Here is a 25,993-nt window from a genome sequence, read left to right as displayed (position 1 = left end):
AATACAGGGCAACGTAAATAAGTGCCAACAGTGAGTAATGCTGATGCATAATGATGCGATGATGTAATCACGTTACCTAATTTAGCCTCTGACACTGAGCTAGACTGAATGCGAGTTGGCGTTTAAAGCCTTCTTTATTCCGTCCCACCTCATGTATGCGTGTGTATTACCAGAGAGAGGGAAGGTGCAGTATGGACTAATGACTTGTTCGTGTTCCTTGGTCCCCCGTTAATACGGTGTCCTGATGGAAGAGCAGCTGCGTGTGTTTGCTGTGCCGGTCGAATAAGGGTTCTCCTCCCGGTCACATCAGATGCCTGGGGACCTTGCCATTCAGCCGAACTGAACCGCGCGCTCCGCTGTCCCAACCACCTCAGACCGCGAGCGCAACTCAGCGCCTCCCTCGCGCCGCCAAAACCCCGCGTCATCCTCACAGACATTCCGCGATTAAGCTACAATTTTTCGAATCAAAATGCAATAGAGACGCTTTTTTATACCGCACGATATAAAACGTTTTCCTTAATGTTTGCAAAAGTAGGTAAACGTGCTTGTGTTACTCGTGCCGAAAAACCATGAAAGATTTATGATGGCAGGCTAAGTACAGAGTCCAGCCTCAGTGATGCTTCGATCGGATGCCAGCGCTAGCTGTGATCCTATCGGCCTTTCCCTGTGACAAGTCTGTAAAAAGCATGTTTTGGGAAAAACACGTCCTCATTCAGTAGAGTGGACGGGAAGTTATCTAATGATTCTCGTGTTATGTTGTTTCTGCTGGGTGCACTGTGCCGGCTGGCTGAGGTTTTAGAGGAAGGTTTAGAACTTATGTACAGAGCGAGAATTATACAATGTCAATCGGGCGGGGGGTGCGGTCAACCCTTGTTCCAGGGCTATAACTAGGGCCCGAACTGTTGTTTTTAACCTCTTTTTTTGGGGGGGGGGGTCCAAATCCTAGGGGGTTCAGACCTCCACCAGTCCCCCCCCCGCAATTCGAACCCCGTTCATGTGAGTATTTCATCACCTGGTTCTCATCACCTGAGTGTGTGTGGGGTCAAAAAAAGAGAGCTAGCGAGTGTGTCGGACCGTTTAGACATGGACGTAATCGACCCCTAGGTCTCAACTAAATTAGCTTGTGATGAAAAATCGAAGGCAAACGTCACTTCTCTCTCACACATACGCACACTTCGACGGGGGGCAGGAGGGATACAGACACTCCGCTGTTGTCTGCTCTGCAGGTGAGAATATTTACAGAAGAAAACACGGGCTTCTGTAGATCAGGGACAGAAAGAGGGAAACAGTTTATACGCATCTGTCCAGTTTTACAGACAGAATGTAAATATAAAACACGAGAATTGTCAGTCCCTCTTCTGAGTACGGTTTTTTTTTTATGATTCATAGTGTCTTTAAACTAGGTGGACAGTAGGGGAAATAAGGCGAGAGAGAAAGAGAGATGGAGAGGGAGGGAGATCGGCCAGTTTCAGGGAGTCTGGAACTGAAGTTAACCTCTGTTGAACAAATATGAGACATCTCGGTACTGTCGCTGGGTTTTTTTAATATATATAGACACTGGAATATTGTACAATGTGAAGAACAGTTTGAGAATGATGACCCTCACCGGCCAATGATACGTGTGCTAATGACTTTGTCCACTAGATGGTGCCGTTTGACAAAGAACAGTTTCTGTCTGCGCTTTTTCACAACTGGCGTACTGAGTGTAGGTCCTGTGTGTTCAATGGGAGAGACTAGTGGTAGATGTCTCAGGTAATGATAGTGAGAAGAGAGCGTTCAGACCATAGATTCAGCTGAACAGAGTTAAGTCGAACAAACGTTTAACAGAACGGCCTTGCTTCAAAAGTAAGGCAATACCTGTTTTGACCACTTTCCCTTTAAAGCTGAGCGCTGAATTTAAGGGGAAAAAACATTGGATCAGTTCAGTATTCATAACCTGAAACATCTTTCCGGCAACACAGTTTCAGTATTGTTCACTGAACTGGTGGTAACCTTTGAAGACACTTTCAGCCACTGGCCATGTGGGAGGCTAACGGTCTTTCTTATCTATTGGTCCACAGTGGCGCGTATTGCTCCATACAACAATTCACAAGAATTTAAGGACGTAATACAGAATTTTAGCGGCAGGGCAGTCGTGCCACGGACAATTCCTTAATGGCCTCGCGCTTGGTTTGTACTCTGCCACTTGGAAGCTGCTTTGGATAAAAGCGTCCGTTAAATGAATTCGTACAAATGGGAATGTAAGTAAGGATCCGTCTCTCCGCCACTATGGTGTTTTTCAGCGGCCCGAACACCATCACACCACGTATAGCGAACTGGTGACCCGTGAGGTCGCGTTCATGTTTGTTCTCGTCTCTGATCCGAGAGAAGCTTAGGACGCAGGAGACGTTATTTTGACGCGTTCCACGGATTGACGCGTTCCACGGAGTGACGTGTAGATATTTGACACGAGTTTCATACAAATCCTCTTAGGTATGTCAAAATCATTTAAAACGTTTTGTTTCGTTCAAAGAACTCTCACGTGAGAGCGTAAATAAAGCTTTGAAAATCTGATTTTCCTCAGATTGACATTTCAAATTAAACATCACGCTTCTCCCTTGTTCTCTGCGAAAGAGGTCACAGACTTATTTGGTTTGCGTGTGACGTGAAAGCGGTACATCATTAGATCTGTTTAATTACATGTGTAAGAGTTTTGTTTTGTCCGCCTGTCGCCTAGAAACACGTTTATGTCAGTGTCACATCTGAACCACAGGATACAGTGAGGAGAAAGGACTTCACACACAGGCCTTAGAAACGACATTCAAATGAACAGGCTGAGCAGGGCGGAGATAAACACAGGACTGCTACAATGCAGCTGTGGGTGAAATCAGATTTGACATAAACGTAAACAATGACTGTAATGAAAGAATGAAATTTAGGTCTATTCATAGCATATTAAAGCATTCAGCAGTTGTTTAAACCATTGGGCTGTTGTTGGGAGTAGCTGGTCTGATGTTGTATGCTGAAAAACCTACACTAATGGTCATGATAAAGGGCCATTACACTGGGTTATACTAATTACTAATACAACCTTGCATTAATAGAGCAACAGCACTATTCTCAGGTGTCTGTTTTCATAGTTTTCTCTTGCTTGTGTGGTACCAGACAGCCATACCACAGAGGTAACATCACACAGACTGTATGTTACCACACCCAACTGTGGCTCCACCCACCCACCTGTTCCTCGCCCGCTAATGGCGCCATGCTGCATACGTACTCCGGCTCAGGGCAGGTGAACTGTACAAAAAAATCAGTCAAACCCACGTTTGCCATCTCCATCAGACACCTACGCGGCAGACCAGTGTCTGCTTCACAGTGGCTTAGGCCTGACCCCAGTGTAAGAGTGGAGGCAGCCGCGCCTTGTTCTTCGCACCCAAACCCAGGGTCAGGGGAGAAACCTCACCACTCTGCTGCTCTCTCCTCCCCTCCAGTGGAGAAGAAACGACTCATCACCCGTCCATTTCATTCAGCAGACATCCATAGAACCAGCCCAAGGACAGGCTTCCATAAACACAAAAAAGTGTAAGAGGCTTGTCCCCATCACATGGTTCACACTGAGGTGAAATTCACGCTAACTGCCACACAGTGCAAACAATACCAGGCCTGTGGGCTGCAGCTGACCGCAGAAGCATATAGTCCATGTAAAGCTTTGCTTAAGCGCTTAGTTGTGCAACGCGTAAATGCTTATTTCTTCAGATATCTGAATTTTGCCAAGTAATGATGAATGCCCTTTCCGCTTTTCTGCAGCATAAACCTGTGTGGCATATTATTTTAATCAGTTTGCCGACTATAACAGTACCGTATGTGGAATTAAAGTATGCTTTATCTGCTTATCCGGTGCAAAGGAACAGTTCAAAGGGCTAACTGAATTTCCATCGCTTAAAACCAATTTCTTTTGCACATTAAACACTGTGTTATCACTACAATACAAAGCTGACAAAACAGGTACACAGGGAAATTTTAAAAGCAAATGAATCCATGTCAAATAATAATAATAATAATGTTTAGATTTTTCTAGTATGACCTTTTTGGCTGAACTGATACGTCTTCCAGCCAAAATCGTCTTAGCGCTCGAATTTCATCGGTTTCTGGGGTCAAACGTGCACAGAGAGGATTATTACAGAAGTAGAACAAATTCCACAAAGTTCAACTTCAGCGCCAGTCTCCTCAAACTGTCTGTTCTCTACACTCTCCCTCTCCTTCTCTGTCTTTCTCTCTCTCTGTCTGTCTCTCTCTCTGTCTGTCTGTCTCTCTCTTTCTCCCCCTCTTTCTCTCTATCTTTTCTGGCTTTCTCAGTAAACTTTGTAAACAGTGAAAACAGTGCCATTTTACTTTTTCATTTAAAACTGTTTTCTGAAGTTGGCTCAGGTCAGCCCTTTTCATTGGATGGCAGAGTGGAACTTTGGGCTCCATTTCTCTCTCTCTTATTGTGACTCGTTCATTGGGACTGATGATATACCCCCTGTCCTTCATTAAGATTAAAGATTAAATCTCTGTGATTGCATGCGCACACACACACACACACACACACACACTGTGAGCAGTGAGTTTGACCCATCCTTACACAGCAGTAGTGAGTGCACATGCAACCACTAGGTGCAGGAGCAGCACACTGTGCCTGAGGGCCATGTGCAGCCATGGACGTTTTCCTGCTGGTCCTGGGAATCGAACCAGCGACCTTTTGGGCGCAAGCCCGCTTCTCCAACCCTCAGGCCACATCCACACCCCCCCCCCCCCCATCATCCATAAGAATATTGAACATGAAGCACAAACAGTTTTTCTCTCTTTATCATGAAGCACGTCGTGAACAATATTTCTGTGTTCAAATTCACAATATTTTGTACAAAATAAAGTTTTTTTTATTAAATCAAGAACTCTAACTTTTTTTTACAATACTCTCAAGCACAGTATCTACACATTAAAAAAACATTTTCTGACACGCTTATTATCTGTACAGAGGAGAAAATCATGGATATTCATTTACTTTATCAGCTATCTGTAAGAATATGAGTATGGAATTATTTAATAATGAAAGTTTATAAGTGTGTAATAACCATTGCTTCCAGAAGCATTGTCTCGCTTGCGATTAACAAATCTCTCTCTCTCTCTCTCTCTCTCTGTATTATATAAGCTATTGCACCAGCTCTGAAGGGTAAGACAGTAAGCCTCTACGTTACATGATGGGGTATACCTGTTGACATTAAGGCATATATCAGTCAAAAAAAGGTTGTTAAGGTAGGTTATTGCTTATATGGGGTAAGGAGTAAGGCACAAGGTGTTCTCACAGTCAGAAAACTGAAATGCTGCCTTGATAAGCACCGTTTCCTCTGAGAGCAGACTACTACATGCGTAGGAAGACAAGTTTCCTGACACAGTGACGTTTCTGGTCCCCTCTGCCACTGTGTTGTGTTTGGGCGTGTCTGATGCAGGAGTGTAGGTGAGTCTTTTCAGCCGGCCATCCACAGCATGAAGGGGATGAGGATTGTGGGAAGTGTAGTTGAAGGCACCAAACCAAAGCATAAAATGGACATCACTCCCAGCAGGATGGAGAGCAGGACACTTCTTTGATCCTGAACTACTGACTTCAGGCAGCTACAGAACTGTAAAGGAGAAGGGGGGAAAACACAAAGGTTCAAATCATGTTTTCTGGATGGATTTCACTATAGTTTTTGAAAGACAAAAACGAGCCACACGCACATTCGTCAGTGTTACATTGACCTAGAGAACATTTCACTCTGATAATATCGCTCTAATGTTTCAGGACAATACACGTTCCCTCAGAACTAACACTGACGAACGCTCAGTGAGGCTGCGTGGATGCAGAAGTGACGTCTCTCTAAACTTGTTCTGGTCCGCGCGGTGCGCACCTTTTCCGTCTGCTGACTGACAGGTGAGCCGTATCTGCAGTAGGTCACAAAATGTTCGCAGTTATTCCACAGCAAGCTGTACGGGATGGCACCTATGAGTTTCTCCGCTCTTCTGGCAACCTCCTCGTTCGAGAGCGCATGCATTTTCACCCTCGTGTCCATTTTGTTGACGAAGATCTTTGCTCCGTATGCGAAATCTTCAACCGTATCAACGCGGATACTGGCGTTTTTGTAAATGCAACCTAAGATAAGTCTCTTATTCGTCACAACCTTTTTAATGCGTTTTTCGTTGCGAGTTAGCGCGGGCAAAATATCAGGCATCAAATGCGCGACTTTGTTGTCACCCAGGTAGATGCCAAAATGAATAAACAGCGTACGTTCCACCTCCAAAAGGTCGCCTCTCTTCAGAGACTGTGTGTTGTTTTTTGCTGTGTGCTCGTCTTCTGGCCATATGTTTCCGAACAAGTTGAAATTGGAGAGGAGAAAAAGTTTCTCAAACAAATACGTCAGCGAGTCCAGCATCTTGAGAGTCAAATGTCCGTCCGCCACAGGGACACAGCATTTATATTCTAAGTGCGTTAGGAGGGGGAAGTTTACGGTGAGCAAATCCCCACGAACTTGATTGGCTGCAAGTGGCATTCTCAAAGAAACTCCTGACGAAGCATGAATTACACTTGCTTTATTCTAGTCTTTAGACTGAACTGTCAAAGCAAACATCAGTGTTATTGCCTCGAAATATTTGAAATAATGCGTTATGCTGACTTTGTTCACAATATTTTCGAATAATGTTTTCTTGTTGCGTCAATCACGTAATTTTATTTGTCTAAAAATTTGCACATTGTCACGTAATGCGTGAACAGGACAAATAATCCGTAAATAGCGTAAAGATGCGCGTCTGTGTCGCTGAATTTTTTAAATTAATTTTTTTAAAAAATCGTTTTTCATCTTTTAATTACAAATTTTGAAAAGAATGCGGTGTTGCAGAGTAAAATTTGATTTCTTCATTACTGCCTCATAGTGCAGGATTTGTTGACAACACCACACCTCTGCCCCCCGCGCGCGCCCCCCAATTACAGAGAAACGTGAGACCCCTATTAGACTGGAGCTGATTAGCTCTAACAATGCAACAAGCCATTAGCTGGCTCTGGCTGCTCACACTGAGCTGTTTGTCCCCCCAAATCTCTCATTTGTGCTCCCAAAAGATTACAAGAAATATATACAGGGGGTTTTGAAATCACCCTAATTCACACAAACAAGACTGCAGTAACTCCTTGTCCCAGAGTTCAGATTGCCTGGTAATCCCAGTAGCTTTTTCCTGATCTGTTCGGTTTTGTTTTGAGGTCGTCACACAAATATGTGAAATCATGTAGAAGACTGGTTTGATTGCCAGCGAGATTCTTAATCTGGACAAAATGTGGTGCACGAAACCAGTGCCACCTAAAAAGATGTGGAGCATTGAGTCTGCATAAAGCTGTCTGACTCCCGAGAAACAAAAGAGAAGGTTTTGACCTAGAAAACAGTCCAGAGGCGGAACAGGGACACTCCATGCTTATTCAACAGACATACACATTTACAGAGCATCTATAAAGATATACACATTTACAGAGCATCCATAAAGATATACACATTTACAGAGCATCCATAAAGATATACACATTTACAGAGCATCTATAAAGATCTATACATTTACAGAGCATCAATAAAGACATGCACGTTTACAGAGCATCTATTAAGATATATACATTTACAGAGCATCTATAAAGATATACACATTTACAGAGCATCTATAAAGATATATACACTTACAGAGTATCTATAAAGATACATACATTTACGGAACATCTATAAAGCACATACAAACTCTTACAACTACACTGATCCCAGACTTCCCAGCTGCACGTGCGTAGGGATCCCTGTATTTTCTCGCTTTTCTTGGTCATCTGTACATTGATGAGACAATGGAACAGGCTTAGGTGTGAATTACTGCCTGAACCAGCGTAAAGTCGCTGTCCTTTTGTTTCAAACAATGACTCAAGTAGAACTATTGTTTGTAGATCAGCATAAGAATGTAGGCTAGTTATCCCAAATGACACCAAAGACGTTATTGCATTATGCCCGATAATACTTGTCAGTGATCAGATTTTTCTAGATGTGGAATACAACATAGTGCCCCTGCTGGTCTTAAAAGTCATTGCAGCTTTGTGTCTCTCCAGAACTGATAGAAATTTCCCTTAAAATGAAAGGCTAGAAAAGCCCTGATGGACACTGGTTATGTTTACAGAGGAATGCTTTAGGGTTCCTGTTGTTGGGAAGTTAGGAGAAGGGACAGACCAAGGACAGATGGTTTGCAGCTCTGAGTTGGATGTTTACTTAATGGGAGAGCCCATATCACAACATCATATAATAATGTGGTGTAATGTCATAAACAATAAATGAACTGGGAAGTCCAGGGTCCTGTGTGACGAGATCATTCAAGGGTAACTGTCAAACTCATATATTACCTGTATACACTGGATTAGATAGAAAAATAGATAGATAGATAGATAGATAGATAGATAGATAGATAGATAGATAGATAGATAGATAGATAGATAGATAGATAGACTGTATTCACCAATACAAATCGGAAACCGGTGCGACTACATTGATACACGGACCCCTGGATTGATCTAAATGTACCATGAGCCGGTGGATGGTCCAATTCTAAAGTCACGAATCGGTTGACTGAAGCTTTTCTGCTAATTCTACTTTACTATAAACTAAGCTACTGCGGAAGACTCATTGATCTAACGTAACAAGTCGTGTTACTTTCAAAATAATACCGGCCGCCTCTCATTCGCTAATAAATCTACACAGCGTCTCACACCTTTAACGAGAGCAATGTTAGCGTTGCTTGCGAGGTAAAAACAAGAGCAACATGTCCGACAACGTCGACACGGTTAACAGTTCACCATCAAATCTAAAATCTAAAGTTTGGAAGATATTTGGATTTTATAAGAAGGAATGAAAATGAATGTTAAGAACTATATCAGATTGCATCGTATCACATCGCACCAAATCAAATCGCTGAATCGTGATAATCGCATCGCTGATCATATCGGTGAATCATTACACTCCTAACAGATAGATAAATAGATAGATAGATAGATAGATAGATAGATAGAAACATACTGTACATAGATGCATGCATAATATATTTTCGGCTGATGCTGGCTTTATGGAAAGTTTTATGTTACATTTTTTGGAAAAGCCCTTTGATTCACCATTGTTAGAGAAGGAAGACTTAGTGAATCATCTTTCTGTTCTTAGTTTAAACTTTTGTGTTTTAACGAGGTCAGGAAGCATTCACAGTCCAGAACTGTGACCCAAAAAGCCCTCTGCGTTCAGGGAGACATCGGAAGAGAAAAAAAACATGGAGCGGAGCGCATGCCCAGTGTGGAGCAGCAGGAGGCTTCTGAAGGAGGTCAGGCCTCTGAAGGAGGTCATAAGGAAGCCAGAGATCGGTCAGTGGCCAGTGAACTAACTCTCACCCGTAGAGAATTCTGCCTCTCGCCAAGTCACTCCCGTCATATTTATGGAACGACAGATAAGAACTGACCAGAGAGAAGGAATGTGCTGCACAGAATCGGAGCTTTTACCTTTCCCAAAATGTTGTTTTTATAATGACTCGTTTGCCCAGATTTCCCAACAGAAGATTTTTTTTAAAATTAAAGATAAAAAAAAACAAAAACAAAGATGCTCTTCTCATCTTCAGAATATGAACACACAGAACATCACAAGAGTGTGCGCTTTTGGTCCCTGAAGCAAATACATCCATGTCACCATGTATGTATGACACCATCCTGGTCAAAAAACATCCATGTCACCATGTATGTATGACACCATCCTGGTCAAAAAACAGAAATCTGATATATAGGGGAGATGTAACAACTCTCTTTGAAACGTCTAACTGAACGTCTAACTTCAGAGAAAGACCACGGGGGCTAAATAAACCAGTCGGTGTGTTCTCTGTCCTGTGGGAATGAAAGTGATTTGCTTATCCTGGGGTCAGCGATGTAAAACTTTAAAGAGGCTACGCTGGTCCTGGCAGTGTTTTCCATGTCTGTAAGATCTCTGGACTGAAGGTGGTCAGATTTCAAAACTCTGACCCCCGAGTGAACCTGCAGCACAGGTTGAGCCGCTGACCTTTCTGACCTCAGGGAAACGGGCCTCTTTATCTGGGCCACAGATTTAAAAAACGCCAGAACGCCGCCACCAGTATTCCTCTAAAACTGGGCCGAACCCGTATTGTGTTAACGGAAGAACACATTTCACTTTTTTCTCTCAGTTCCTGACTGAGTCAGTGCACTTAAACTAGAGCACTACACAGTAGTGGCTTATGCAGAAAAAATTCTGTGTATTTCATACAAAGGGTATATCCTTACAGGTCATAAGCCATAGTCTCTGTCCTAATTTACAATTAGTTGTAGCAATAACTTTGCAGGAAAATACAGTACATGTTTTGTTTGGTTGTTTCTTGCTAGATAATCATATTATGTCAATGTTTGTGCTGTAAATATTCAAGAATGTAAAACATTCTCTGTCTTACACAGGGTTCTAAGAATGTGAATTCAGTTTAATAGCCGCCGTTAACGTACCGGTTTAGTGTGAAATCTTTAGCACTGAACACTGACAGTGTCAGGAAAACCAGGACAGTGTTCGGGGGTGGGGTCTGTGTTACGGTGCTGAGCATCCTGGGATGACTGGGATGGGATGGGGGGGTGTTCAGAGGCTCTGACAAATCATATGTGTTCACTGTTGAACCTGGTCTGTTGAAAGTAACCCCCTTCAAAACAATAACAATTGAATCTCAAACCATCTCACAAACGTTGAGACAGCACTGGCGTTGACCAAAACACTACATGTCACTAACGTTTCTTATCAGTGGTCTGGGCATCTGGAGATTGAGAAAAAGTGCATCTGGGAATGAGAGAGAGAGAAAGAGAGAGGGAGAAAGAGAGAAAGAGAGAGAGAGCGAGAGAGAGAGAGGGAGAAAGAGAGAGAGAGAGAAAGAGAGAGGGAGAAAGAGAGAAAGAGAGAGAGAGAGAGAGAGAGAGAGAGAGAGAGAGAGAGGGAGAGAGGAAGGACTGACTCTCTCCATCTGGAAGAAGGAAGTTCAGGCAGAGTTCACTGCTGTTTAGATTCACAGACACGAGAGTTGAATCTCAGGTCAGTGAAGTCCTATGTCAGCCACCCAGGATGCTAAAGATTTTTTCCTGCCATAAACTTGGGTCACAGTGTGGTCAGATTCATCATAATATTGGCGTTAAGACAGCCAATTATGGATAGGACTGTAGCACAGTCAGACTTGTTTGCGTTCCCGTGTCGAATAAACACAGTTCGCTGTGTTTCTCAGGCTGTCGTGGTGATAAGAGATGATGAGATGAATACTGGTGTCGTGGTAAATGAACTGGGAGCTGTTAATAAAAGTGGCGTATTGATGTGTGCGGTGTTGTCTGCTCAGTGGCAGTGGGAGTGAAATATGATGCGATGTTTCTGTAAACAGTTTGTGAGGAAGCGTGTCCTTTTGCAGGGGTGTCGTGACAACAGTATTTATGGTGTGTTTAGGGCCTGGTGGGCTGTACATATAGCGTGTGTGTGTGTGTGTGTGTGTGTGTGTGTGTTTAGTAGGCAAACCTGGGCGTAAAATATTGAGGGGGGGGGGGGGGTGGCGGGGGGGCACAGCGTCTCCTGACCTACTAATCCAGTGACCCCCACAGACTGAGGTGAAAACTGTAAATCCACTGACAGAGAGGAGGCCTCTCCAAGAGAGGGCTCTTTAATGGCCTCCTGTGAGGCCTACCACTGTCAGACAGTATATTTCTCTCTTCTCTCTCTCTTTCTGTCTTTCTTTCTTTCTTTCTTTCTTTCTTCCTTCCTTCCTTCCTTTCTTGCTTTCTCTATTTCTTGTTGCCATCTGACTGCACTGTCTGAATGAGAGACTAAGTTTCAAACACAGATGACCTCATTAAGTCTGCTCTCCTCACTCACGAAACAGTTTCTTCACTCAGACCCACAGCTGTGTCATGCTGCTGAGTCCAATTAAAAATGGAAAACTCCCATATGTCAAAAAAAACCTGTTTATTACATTTCTGAAAAAAAAAAAAAAATATATATATATATATATATATATATATTTTTTTTTTTTTTTATTTCGGCAGAGTAGTGGAATCATCTGTGGGCTAAACTTTATGTCCTGTGTTCTCTGAGTGTTTGTCCTCGTGAAAACAGAGATATTTTTATCATATTATATCTCATATATCACAGTAAATACAGAACTACTGAGGACTGGAACTGTGCACTGGACTGACAGCTATCTCTGACCTCTGACCTCTGACCTCTGATTCCTCTTCTAAATGTTAATATAATATATGTCCAGCGGTGATGTGTGTGTGAGGTTTTGTTGTTAATATATATGTAGTGGTGATATGTGTGTGTGAGGTTTTGTTGTTAACATGTATGTAGTGGTGATGTGTGTGTGTGAGGTTTTGTTGTTAATATGTATGTAGTGGTGATATGTGTGTGTGAGGTTTTGTTGTTAATATATATGTAGTGGTGATGTGTGTGTGTGAGGTTTTGTTGTTAATATGTATGTAGTGGTGATATGTGTGTGTGAGGTTTTGTTGTTAATATATATGTAGTGGTGATGTGTGTGTGTGAGGTTTTGTTGTTAATATGTATGTAGTGGTGATGTGTGTGTGTGAGGTTTTGTTGTTAATATGTATGTAGTGGTGATGTGTGTGTGTGAGGTTTTGTTGTTAATATGTATGTAGTGGTGATGTGTGTGTGTGAAGTTTTGTTGTTAATATGTATGTAGTGGTGATGTGTGTGTGTGTGTGAGGTTTTATCGTACCCAGTCAGTATAGATGATCAGGTAGATTTCAAAGGTATGTTGTTCATATGTAAATGAAAATTATCATTACTCAAATAATCACACACAGACAGACACACACACACACACACACACACACACACACACACACACACACACACACACAGACAACACCTGAGTAAAAGTTCAGTTTTTTGGGGTTTTTTCTTATGTTTCTCCTGGAACTTAGGGATGTGGAGCTTGAATCCTCCTGTGCTCATTGTTTTCAACATCACGCTCTGAGAAACGACTCTGACTCTGCTCCATCCCGGTCACAGCCTCGGGAAGAACCGGGGACAAAGTTCTGATCAGCACTCTACCAAATCCAGAACCCTGCCACTCAACAGGGACTTCTGGAATCTTCTCAGAGCCCCATTGATCAACATGCTCCTCCATATAAACTCAATCTCAAACATGCCTTGAGTCTGGGGAACCTGGGTGCTTTGAGATGTTGAAGAAATTGCCAGAACTTTTCCAGTGACCTTGTGAATGGCATCATTGGAAGCTGAAGGTGATTTGCTTTCTGTGGCTGAGTGGAGAGGAGTTTGGCCTGGCAGCAGCGTTGTAAACCTGGATCTCTGATTGTGGAGCCCAGGCCCGAATCAAAAACTTCCTCCTGAGACAAACCATGTCTGCACCACCCACTCAAAGGAGACGCTGGATTGTGTTTCTCCACTTGGCGAGCGTTCTTCCTCTTCAGCGCTCACCGACGAAGCCGTCGTCGATGGTGTTCTCTCCCTCCTCAGACAGGGCTCCGCTCATGCTAGGTTCCTGACAGCTCTAACTCTGGACTGTAAGAACACAGTCTGATCCATTTCATTGGAGGACCTGTCTGGTAAGGCTTAATTTTTCTACCCTCCGTGTACGGACAGTTATATAAAGCTTGGGTTACAGCTGCCATGGCCTACCCTGTCGACAACGCTAGATCAAAGACCCTGTCGTCAGGGCCGACACAGTCGTGACCAATGAGGAGCTCCAAAGGCATCTGGCCAGAGTCACCCATGACCTTCTCCAAAACGACTTTCTGTACCATGACATTCTCTAAAATGACTTTCTGTGCCATGACATTCTTTAAAATCAATTCCTGTGTCATGACATTCTCCAAAATCACTTCCTGTGTCATGACCTTCTCCAAAATCACTTTCTGTGTCATGACCCTCTCCAAAATCATTTCCTGTGTCATGACCTTCTCTAAAATCACTTTCTGTGTCATGTCGGAGAATAAACTCCAGCAAGTTACAAGGCTTCACTCTGACAGCGTCAGCATCAGATAGAACATCCGTAAAATGTGAGACTATTTGGATTAAGTTGCGTAACATTATTTACCCATCATCAATGTTCATGTTTATCAAACAGTAAAGTTGTTTACAGATGTAAACATACCAGTAAACATCCTGTGATGTTAAGGATTGTGATTAAAATGAGTTTCTCAGGAGAGTGAGGTGTTGTCAGAACAGAAGAGAATAAGATAACTGTGGTAGAAAACATTCAGGGAGGGAGGTAGATCCGGTGATGACCTTGGATAACCTTGGAGAATTTTCCCTTGGTCATCTGAATTGAAGAGAGAGACAGTCCTGAGAGTAAAATCCTGGGAGAAGTAGTGAGAAGAATGTTGGATGTGCTCTGAGGTGATTGTTTTAATACTGACATTGACGTATTGGTAATTTGATATGAAAATTCGCAGGCCATTTTACCTTTTCATTTTGTGTGAAAATTGGGTCTTTCAGGAAAGCACATGCACATATATCTGTCATAAAACTCTTTGCTGGGATTAAGTTACCAATGTGCTCGCTACTGTGTCTCTTTTCTGCATGTCTCTGTAATGTAGTGTGTGCATGTACACACACAAACACAAACACACACAAACACAAACACATGCATGCATGTACACACACAAACACAAACACACACAAACACAAACACATGCATGCATGTACACACACAAACACAAACACACACAAACACAAACACATGCATGCATGTACACACACAAACACAAACACAGACACGCGCATGCATGTACACACACAAACACAAACACACACAAACACAAACACATGCATGCATGTACACACACAAACACAAACACAGACACGCGCATGCATGTACACACACAAACACAAACACATGCATGCATGTACACACACAAACACAAACACATGCATGCATGTACACACACAAACACAAACACACGCATGCATGTACACACACAAACACACACATATGCATGCATGTGTACACACAAACACACACATGCATGTACACACACACACACACACACACACAAACACACACATGCGTGTACACACACAAACACAAACACACACATGCATGTACACACACAAACACAATCATGCATGTACACACACAAACACAAACACACACATGCATGCACACACAAAAAACACAAACACACGCATGTACACACACACGCACACACGCATACATACGGGGACATATATACAGGTTAGGCAATTGCAAAATGCTCTGTCTCTGCGACCCCTGATGTCTCCAGGGCGTCTGCGCAGTTGCAGGTGAATGGAGACGTCTGCGCAGTCTGTGCTCAGGAGAAGGGGCTTTGTAAAATAGCAGTTGCGGATGCATCACTATCAAGTGATGTTTCAGGCTGAGAAATTAAAAAAAAAAAAAGTTTATATTTCTATTTTTTTTTTATTTGTTTAAAAAGTATTGAATTATAGCTAATTGACCTGGTTTGTTTGTGTGATTTGCATATTTCCATATTAAAGTGGTGTAAACAGAGTAGGAGAATAAGGCCACTGGGCATGTGATGTTGGTACAACAGAATTAGACAAAGTTTGTATTTTTGAGCCATTCAGTTTCCCCAAAGCTTATTGACAAGAGGCGTTTGGCTGAAATTCACAAACTCACAGAGCTGTGAAACTTTCTCAATGGTTTCTCAGAGAAACTCAGGAATCCACCAGTATCTTACATCCACATTAAAAGGCTCCTTTCTTCACCTCTGAATAGCTGAGGGAACCGTGTTTCTGCAATGGGACTAAGTATCTCACACGCTCAAAGCATCAGTGCAGTAAATCCACCCAAACCCTCTCTAAGAAGAAAAGTAATGAAAATAACATTTTTTCCATGCCATGACATGTTATAAGATTGCTTAGGTTTGATTTTTGTTCTTTAGTATTTAACGATTTTTTTCTGTGTTATGCAATAATTTGCAGCCATTAAAGATTTGTACGTACCGTCTCAGTGTGAGTATGTCTCGGTATGTCATAGAGGGTTTGTTACTTAGAGTTTTAGTGTGTGTGTGTGTGTGTGTGTGTGTGTGTGTTTGGGGAGGGGGGGGGGGCAGTGGACAATGGGTAAATAGCTGGGAGTGAAGCAGAGGTTCTGTCTGCAGAGGAAAAGAGTGTGCTGGCCGCTAAAAACATTCCAAGGTTGTCGCTCTTTCATTATCACTTAAAACGTTATCATACAGGTGAAGCGTGTTTGTCATCGCTAAAGTTTAAATGACTGTCACCGTTCATTGTTCGGGCTTGTCTTGCTTTCCCCCTCGTAATACGTCAGCAAGCGCATGGAAAAAATCAAGCCATTCATGTATAAATAATTCATGTATATTCGTGTTCTGTGCGTATTCTCTGCAAAATTAAATGTCTTTGTCAGGATACGAATACACAACATGAATATAACGTTATATATGATATTGTATGACATTTATACCTGTGCTCTTATTGCTGAGTTGACCTGTTTCTCTCTTCTCACACATTTCATTGTACCGTTGACCCTGTGTTAACCGACAAATAAACTCTTAAATATTCTTAAACATAAACATGAAGACGTCATGTATGACGTCAGGTTTCTGTGCGCGTTGAGGTTGAGCGAGCGACCAGGAACGTGCGAGACACTCCAGCTTAGTAGGAGCTGTGACTTACCTGTACGCGGCGAAGATGTCGTTTTTTCGCAGCCTTGCCGTGATGACTGCGTTGTTCAGGGAAAATCCCAGGATACGACCAACCACTAACAACAGCAGACCCTACATCAGATTTGGTCAGTTCTCTGACCTACTAGTACCCTGTGTTATAAGTGTAGTAATGAGTCTTGAATATAAGCATTAACAAGTACATCTAACCAGGGGCTTTTCCAGTTGTAAGAGGGGTTAAAACCGTGTCAAAATAAACCCTGCCGCTGTTCAAATTGTTGTATAACATGCTTAATATATGTAATGCTGGTTTTGGTGCCAAATGTTGTTACCACTGGCCAAGATTGTATGTGCACTCAACACTCTGCTGGACTATACGTTTATTTGTGCTCTGCCTCCCTCTGGTGGGTAGTCTGTGTATAACATCTTCCATGCTCCTTCTGCAAAGTATCTCAACAGGTGTTAGAAGCTTTTCAAAATAGACTGTTTGACGAGTTATAACCACGGCAATTATCTGCCAGATCTAAACCGCTTTGTTCAAACATCTGACGGCGTCCAGTGACTGAAATGTGTGATATCATCATTTGAGCCTCAGACTGCTAATGCAAAGCGCAAGCAATGCATGTTGGGTTTTGGGAGTGGACAGTTGAGTCAGCAGTCTTAAAATATGAGTATGGAAATGATGCCGTTGACGGGAATCAATAAGCAATACTTCTTCATGACTCACACACTTTGTCTCTCCAAACAAATTTGCTCCATTCTGACTCTGTTTGGAGTACTTTTGCTGATTTTCTGTCATCAAATGAGTCACTCTGTGTGTGTGTGTGTGTGTGGGGGGGGGTGTGGGTACATTTGTTTTTGGGTATGGTTCTCGAGCGTTCCCTCATTTCGGACAGTTGATAATCATTAACGGGACGGGTTGCAGCGACGTTTGATGGGGTCTGGTGATTCTGCGCAGATGCACGCGCTCTGATTGTCGATACAAAGCACCCACAGACTTCGCTCCGGAAGACAGCTTCATAGTAGAGATTCATATGAGTCATGTGATACATTAATTTACAATGATTATCATTTTTCATTGTGTACGTCAACAATTATGGACCTCAGGTTCATTTTTGATTGTAATAAACACTGTGAGCAGGTTAAAGGCCTTCTTTTGCAGCCATATGTGTAGCTGGCCCAGTTTAACACTGCTTTACATTAATCGAACAATCTCTGCTTCGGCGATCTACTTTACTAGCCATTTGCTTTGCCATCAGTGATCGGTTTCCAGTGATCTGTGTCGTCACAAATGACTTTTGTTTCTGATAATCTGTCCTTATTGGCCAGCAGTGTGTTTTATTATCTGTCATGTATTTTACTCACTACCATTCTTACATAAAATCGCTTTTCCAGTCAATGATTGTGCAAATTTGTCCTGGTGTTTCGCAGGTGTGTGGGTGACTCAGAGGCCTGAGTAAGAGGTCTGTGTGTGTGTGTGTGTGTGTGTGTGTGTGTGTGTAGGCATTTGTTTGCACAGTGATCCGTTATCTCCATCCAGGACAAGGACCTTGATCGGATAAATATCCTCTGACCGCTCAGTGGTTGCTCAGATTTCAGACGACTCGTCTGCTGCTGTTGGGAGATGAAAATGGGTTCGTTCCTCTACTCTGCCGCTTGCCTTCTGCTGTTCTGCTCTCTGTCCTCAGCGGTGAGTACAGCCCCACAGTAAAGCCTAGCGCTCACGGGCAGCACCGCTGGCCTCTGTGTGAGTCTGAGAATGGAAAGAATGACTCGTTTCTGCTACTCTTTTTCACGCAGCAAATCAGAGGAGACTTCTACGAATCATGTAAAATTACCGACGCTTTCGTAAGTACCCTTTATGGCATAAAAGATTTTGTTTATTTGGTTTATTTATTTAAAAATCATATTTAGGAACTACCTTTAAGAAACGCTTGCTTGAACGTCAATGCGCGAGAAATGGAGCCGAATGAAAGCCGAGCTGTTTTTAATGGAACTGGAAACTGGAAAGTCTCTGTTTGACACGGAGCCTCTGTCCTCCACAGGGCACTTACTGCCCCACCACCTGCGGCGTGGCAGACTACCTGCAAAAATACAAACCAGAGATGGATGAAGAACTGACCAAGCTGGAGGACATCCTGGACGAAATTACAAACCTGACCAAGGGAGCCAGTGATAAAATCGTCTACCTGAAAGACTCAGCCACCAAGGCTCAGAAAGCCTCTACAGGTACGGCAGGGCGAAGGGAGCTCAGAGCCCAGGGCTGAGTCCACAACACAGACCAGCCACCTGGGGCTGGCACCCATGCTCTGAGCTTGGCTAACGCAGGACACTGATGTGGACACACACACACACTCACACACACACACACACAGATGTTCTATTTATAGGTGTATCTAAGATATTACAGGATGACAGTCATGTCCCCTGTGATGTCTTGAAGCGTATAAAGCATACATTTCTTTCTTTTTCTTTTTCTTTTATTTCACAGCCGGCCACACGAGACAGTCGTCCAACATGTTGGATGACATATTACGATTCGAAAAAACCATCATCGCTCAGGAGGGGCAAATCTAGTGAGTGGCATGTGCAAATAAATACACACAGTCATTCACACACACACACACACACACACACATACACACACTAACAGACACACACACTAACACACAGGTTTTTGATGATACATTGTTTGGCTTTGTTTACACCATACACGTTTTTGTAATCAGTGCGCTGCAGGAGGCTCTGTCAGCCAATGAGAAGAGAATGCTGGACCTGAAGCAGCTGTCTCTGCAGCTGGAACAGAAGTGTAAGGAGCCATGTAAAGACACTGTGGGGATCCAGCCCGTCACAGGAAAAGGTACCACACTCATCTGCTCTTTTGGCTTATTCCAGCCTCACGCCCAAAACACATTAATTAACCCTCTGCTGTTTCAATTTAGCCCACTCTCATAACACACTGACTGTCTGCTCTGTCCACTTAACTGACAGAACAACCTCATTCACAAAGTTTTAAACAAGACAACATGAAAAAATACATCTCGCAACATGAGGTCCGACCGTATGTTTCTCTGAAGTCAGACGACCAGATTTGATCCTTCATCAGATTGTGATGTGAAAGCATTTTTTTTAACAGCTGTCCGTATTTTGTCGCGCGTTAGTTGAAACGTCACTGTTAGAATGGGAAATGCTGAAAAGTGAGACATTCCTGCTGTGTGTTCTCCAGACTGTCAGGATGTGGCGAACCGCGGCGGGAAGGTCAGCGGCCTGTACTACGTGAAACCCGAGAAAGCTGAGGAGTCCTTCCTGGTCTACTGTGAGATCGACAGCACCGGGCGTGGCTGGACTGTGCTTCAGAGGGTCGGTGTCATCTCAAACACTTAACACACTTAACACAAATATTTAACAGGATACGGTAAAACACTTCCTCATAAGGGACATTATAACAGATCTGTCTCCAGAATGCTTTTATTGTTTTATTAACGGTCCTAGGACTGACGCTAACAGCTTGAGTGACTAAGCTCACATCTGCAAACATTTAAAAATGTTTTATATGTTTAGGATGACTAATTATCAAATTTATCTCATTTTCAACTTGGTTCTTGATGATGTGGGCTTAGTTTAGCTTCATCTCTCTGTTAAATCTGAAACTTGAGAAGTTAAAATTAGCTGTGACAGGCGTATGGTCAGGCCTGTGTGGGAATAACTCTGTCCTCACAGACACAGGGCACGACGTCTGTCCGTTTGGCTGTGGAGGGTCTCTTTAGCGCTGTCGCCTAGGTGGCACATTTCACTGTGAACTCGTGTCTCATAAATATTCTCTCCCTTCCCTGACTCTGCCTTTTACTGCCACAAACTGAGAACAGAGGGGAAACAGAGTAAAGAGATCAGTCCCAGTGTGTATTCATCACACAGTCTTAGTGTGACCCTGAAATTTAAAATCTGACATTTGTCTGTTACCCAGAGACGTGATGGCAGCGTGGACTTTAACAGGAACTGGATCCCGTATAAGAACGGTTTTGGCTACCTGTCCCCGACCGACACCACCGAGTTTTGGCTGGGTAACGAGAAGATGCACCTGCTGACGACTCAGTCCTCCCTCCCCTATGTGCTCCGCTTGGAGATGAAGGACTGGGAGGGAAACACAAAGTAAATCCACCCACTTCATAACACCTCTCCACTCCTCCGCTCTCAGCTTCATAACACCTCTCCACTCCTCTGCTCTCAGCTTCATAACACCTCTCCACTCCTCTGCTCTCAGCTTCATAACACCTCTCTTCTCTACTGCTCTCAGCTTCATAACACCTCTCTACTCCTCCGCTATCAGCTTCATAACACCTCTCCACTCCTCTGCTCTCAGCTTCATAACACCTCTCTACTCCTCTGCTCTCAGCTTCATAACACCTCTCTACTCCTCTGCTCTCAGCTTCATAACACCTCTCTACTCCTCTGCTCTCAGCTTCATAACATCTCTCTACTCCTCTGCTCTCAGCTTCATAACACCTCTCCACTCCTCCGCTATCAGCTTCATAACACCTCTCTACTCCTCTGCTCTCAGCTTCATAACACCTCTCCACTCCTCTGCTCTCAGCTTCATAACACCTCTCCACTCCTCTGCTATCAGCTTCATAACACCTCTCTTCTCTACTGCTCTCAGCTTCATAACACCTCTCTACTCCTCTGCTCTCAGCTTCATAACACCTCTCCACTCCTCTGCTCTCAGCTTCATAACACCTCTCTTCTCTACTGCTCTCAGCTTCATAACACCTCTCCACTCCTCCGCTATCAGCTTCATAACACCTCTCCACTCCTCTGCTCTCAGCTTCATAACACCTCTCTTCTCTACTGCTCTCAGCTTCATAACACCTCTCCACTCCTCCGCTATCAGCTTCATAACACCTCTCCACTCCTCTGCTCTCAGCTTCATAACACCTCTCTTCTCTACTGCTCTCAGCTTCATAACACCTCTCCACTCCTCCGCTATCAGCTTCATAACACCTCTCTTCTCTACTGCTCTCAGCTTCATAACACCTCTCCACTCCTCTGCTCTCAGCTTCATAACACCTCTCCACTCCTCTGCTCTCAGCTTCATAACACCTCTCTACTCCTCTGCTCTCAGCTTCACAACACCTCTCTACTCCTCTGCTCTCAGCTTCATAACACCTCTCTACTCCTCTGCTCTCAGCTTCACAACACCTCTCTACTCCTCTGCTCTCAGCTTCACAACACCTCTCTACTCCTCTGCTCTCAGCTTCATAACACCTCTCCACTCCTCTGCTCTCAGCTTCAGTGTCAGCTGGACACTCTGATATGAAGACAGTAAACAGACGTCTGATCCTGAATTTTCAGAATGCTTTCCTCAAGTGGCTTTACCAACGTTTAGAGAGAATCAGAGAAAAGCTCGTGGCTGTCTAGAGCTGTTTGTATTTCCTGTAATGAATGTTAGACTTTGGAAGAGCCGTCTGTCACTGTCTCTTCATGTAAGCTTGTCAGTGAATCTGTCCCCCTCAGATAACATGCTTTTCTTTTTTTCTTTTTACTGTCTTGGACTTTGTTCTGCTCTGATTCTTGTATTTATTGGCCAGATTGTATGATGTTCAGGATATTCAGTCCTGAGCAGACTTCAGGCAGTTGGCTCAGGACTGAACATCCAATCACAGACATCATGCTGTCGCCTCCGCACTGAACATCCAATCACAGACTTCGGGCCACTGGCTCAGATCCCCATTAAACATGCGCTGACATCGTTACTCTGTTCCGTGCCAGGTATGCCGACTACGCAATGTTTAAAGTGGGTCCTGAGGCGGACATGTACCGTATGACTTACGGGTATTACTTTGGCGGAGACGCTGGAGACGCGTTCGATGGCTTTGACTTCGGCGACGACCCCAGCGACAAGTTCTATACATCACACGCTGGTATGCAGTTCAGCACGCCCGACAAAGACAACGACAAGTTCCAGGGTAACTGTGCCCTCCAAGACGGCTCCGGTTGGTGGATGAACAGATGTCATGCTGCCCACCTCAATGGAAAATACTACCCAGGTACATGACTTGAGTGCCAAGTGCCAATATTGCTAATGGGCAAGTGCGTTACTCTGGCCAGACTGAGCTGGGTTAAAACGCCATGCCAGGGACTAGAGACAGGGAGGTGTTTGATCAGTGCCAAATGGTCTCAGGGTCTTTTTGGGGGTTTTTCTGTTTCCCCTGGGGCTCTTCACTGAGGCACCTATACTCTAGCACCATGCCATTTCTCGTTTCCGCCAATCACAGCGACTGTGAGAAACAGTGAGTCACAGCGGCTGTGAGAAACAGCAAGTCACAGCGGCTGTGAGAAAGAGCATGTCTGCTCAGTGCTGTGGTTAAATCACTGTTAAAGAAAACAACAATGATCATAACACTGTTTCTCAACCTGCTGATCAAAGCCTCCCTCTCCTGCGCGTTCTGTTTTTATCTGTGGCCTGGCTTGAGTTAAATCATTCACTGCCTGTTAATGCGCTGATCAGATGAGTCTGGTCTGATTACACAGAGATGAATCAGAACAGTGTAGAACAGGTGTTAAGGCCAGGACTGTGTTGAAAAGACAACAGCATTTGACGAGTTTTTCGATTTGTCTTCGACAGGTGGGAAATACACACAGAAGGATGCGGGTGAATACGGATACGACAACGGGATAATCTGGGCCACGTGGCACAGCCGCTGGTATTCCCTGAAGGAGACCACCATGAAAATTATTCCCATCAACAGAATCGGCGGAAAAGGACAAGAAGGCCAGTTTGCAGGGGCCAAACAGTTTGGAGGCATGGGAGACATTCCACATTAAAACAAAAAGCCAGCCTACAGACACAGGACCTCAACAGCACAACACGGATTCTCACAGCGGTGTTTCCAAAAATTCAAGAAGAAAAAAATTGATTCCGTAATTTCGTTTATAGTTTTTAGTCTTTTTGTTTTTGACGTTTAATTTTCCTTTAGACTCATGATTATATTTGACACAATATTTTTGTATAAAGTTGAGTAAACTGGCAAGTGTATCGATCAGACAATAAAAGGTTCCTTTTCTAAAACGTGTGGTCTCGTGTGATCCATAAAAAAATATGGCCAACCCAGTAGTCTATAACGTCATGTTTATAGTTAAAATGACACAAGAAAAAGAGTTTACGTATGTTTTTAAAAACAGCACAGATTCTCATGCCATCCTCAAAGAAAGTACAGAAAAAGACTAAATATTTACCGATGAAAGGTCAAAGTTACGTCATCGTGACTGACTCTGAGCCTGGGGGTCATGTTCCCTTTTGAGGTTTGACTGGCGCAAAGCCCACATTTTCTCTCTCTCTCTCTCTCTCTCTCTCTCTCTTGCTCTAACTCTGTGCAACACAAGGTTGAGCAGATGCAAAGTTAAGGGAAATTCATTCTCCTTGAAGGGTTTTGCTTGTTTGTTTGTTTGTCTGTTTGTTTGTGTTTTGTTTTTGATGATACCTATGAGGTGAAATGTGTGTGTGTGTGGGGGGGTGTCTGACAGTGTTGGCTGTCTGAGGTGGTAACTGTGTCAGGACACGTATGTGAGATGATTTGTGAACTACACGTGTGCAGACATATGTGAACTGGGGCATCTTCATGAGGGAGGAAGAAAGATGACCAAAAAAAAAAGAAAAAAAAAGGTTAAATATTCCCAGAGAGCTCTGTGTCAATGATAGAACAGGTCAATGATAGCAGAGAGGTCTTCACCGGTTCTCAGGCCAAGGACCCCTTGGCTGATAGAGACATGGCAGAGAGACCCCCCCCCTAACATATCATAGAAAACTGTGTTGTTTATTAAACCAGGCCGACAATAATGAGTAGAGTGGCCTATAGCGCCACGTATAAAAGTACTTTGTAATGGTTGTACACAATGCTAAGCCATTAAAACAATAATTATTGACATACATTTATAGAACATGTTTTTTTTGTAATTCTTCTTTTATTTAGGAAAATCAAGCATGCACAATTTTAACTTACATTACTTGTACAGAAGTGAACCAAATAAGTGGAGGATAAAAAGATTTATTTTTTCTTATTATAGGTTGTTTTTATGTTAAAGTATAATTTTGGACATATTTTAATTTTTGGAAGAAAAAAAAAATTTGGGATCAAATAATGTGGTGGACCCCCTGCAGTAACTCTGGGGACCCCCTAGGGGTCGCGGACCCCCCTGCTGAAGATCTCTGTGACAGAGGATGACAACCATCCAAACGGCTTAATGTCACACTGTGTTTGAGAGAGAGGTCTTCTGTACCATTTCATCACCAAACTCAGGCCTTGACAAGCACTGGTGTATGTGTGTGTATGTGCGTGTGTGTGTGTGTTTGCTCCTGAAAGTGGGTGTATTTACTCCTGTGTAACTGCTTCAGAAAAACATGATCGATCTGTCAATATTGCCCCACTTTTTCTGAGTGAGTGAGTACACACAGACGCTCACAGTTCTGTGAGACGGACGCCGGAACATTCTCTGCACTGGAACTGTTTCATAATCCCTCACTGAACCCTGTAAGAATCAGTAAACATCCAGTCACTTCTGGTGTGTCAGTACTTTGAACTGCTTTAGAGGTCGGGTCAGCGGCCAGCATCCGCCCACCAGTTGTCCTTATTTCCTGTTTACCCATTTCTCTGTCATGCCAGGGCTACCTCAGTGACTCTCTGTGAAAAACAATATCCATAATTACTGTGAAATTTACCTTACTGTCATGTGCATTCTCGTTTTGGAGATGAGGAGAAAGAGTTGGACGATGTATCTGTATATCACTAGAGACAGCACTGTTAATTAGTTTAGACCAGCAGTTCATTCAGTATATATATAAATATAAATATAAATATATATACATATACATATATATATATATATATATATATACACACACACACACACACACACACACACACACATATATATATACACCAGTACAGTTTTGTGTGCTGATTAACTAAACGCCCACAAGTTGAGTTTGTGTGCGTGTGAGTGTTTCTGTTATGTGGATCTCATGACAGACATAAATATTGAATTTGGCTGTTCAATGAGAAGATTCGACTATTCGTTCCTTTTTTTTTCGTATAGACTATCTGACGAATAGAAAATCCACTGGCATGAGTTTCAGTGATGATTTCGACCACATTAACATAATCAAGTGCAACAGATTTATGGGAACATATTTTTGAGAACTAAAAAAAACGATAAAAGACAGCTGCATATGATGCAGGATTTGAATTGCGGCCCACTGAATTGCCGACATATCCCATATGGATTTATCGG

At 43.2% G+C, this 25,993-nt stretch overlaps 2 protein-coding genes across 2 annotated transcripts; one reads left to right on the top strand and one right to left on the bottom strand.

The window, feature by feature from the left end:
• Window positions 1-4,915: 4,915 nt before the first annotated feature.
• On the bottom strand, window positions 4,916-6,428 carry lrata (lecithin retinol acyltransferase a). Its single transcript, XM_030787994.1, has 2 exons — window positions 5,907-6,428; window positions 4,916-5,639 (listed from the first exon to the last, which is right to left on the bottom strand). Exons 1-2 carry the CDS (start codon window positions 6,426-6,428, stop codon window positions 5,487-5,489), a joined length of 675 nt encoding a protein of 224 aa, XP_030643854.1. The 3' UTR covers window positions 4,916-5,486.
• Window positions 6,429-18,282: 11,854 nt separating this feature from the next.
• fgg (fibrinogen gamma chain) lies at window positions 18,283-23,774 on the top strand. The gene is made up of 9 exons (XM_030787993.1): window positions 18,283-18,398; window positions 18,509-18,556; window positions 18,754-18,937; window positions 19,200-19,284; window positions 19,438-19,568; window positions 19,935-20,068; window positions 20,673-20,857; window positions 22,475-22,752; window positions 23,331-23,774. Exons 1-9 carry the CDS (start codon window positions 18,333-18,335, stop codon window positions 23,528-23,530), a joined length of 1,311 nt encoding a protein of 436 aa, XP_030643853.1. The 5' UTR covers window positions 18,283-18,332; the 3' UTR covers window positions 23,531-23,774.
• The last annotated feature ends 2,219 nt before the right edge of the window (window positions 23,775-25,993 follow it).

The sequence above is a fragment of the Chanos chanos genome, chromosome 11, assembly GCF_902362185.1.
Source record: "Chanos chanos chromosome 11, fChaCha1.1, whole genome shotgun sequence".
NCBI classification, from domain to species: Eukaryota; Metazoa; Chordata; class Actinopteri; order Gonorynchiformes; family Chanidae; genus Chanos; species Chanos chanos.
Note: the sequence above shows the minus strand (reverse complement) of the source record. Positions and strands in the feature narration are given on the sequence as shown.

Coding starts and splice junctions, on each gene's coding strand:
- fgg (XM_030787993.1), top strand. CDS start 18,333: ATGAAAATGGGTTCGTTCCTCTACTCTGCCGCTTGCCTTCTGCTGTTC. Junction 18,557..18,753: donor GTAAAATTACCGACGCTTTC/GTAAGTACCCTT, acceptor TGTCCTCCACAG/GGCACTTACTGCCCCACCAC. Junction 19,285..19,437: donor GCTCAGGAGGGGCAAATCTA/GTGAGTGGCATG, acceptor TTTTGTAATCAG/TGCGCTGCAGGAGGCTCTGT.
- lrata (XM_030787994.1), bottom strand. CDS start 6,428: ATGCTGGACTCGCTGACGTATTTGTTTGAGAAACTTTTTCTCCTCTCC. Junction 5,640..5,906: donor TCAGTCAGCAGACGGAAAAG/GTGCGCACCGCG, acceptor TCTCCTTTACAG/TTCTGTAGCTGCCTGAAGTC.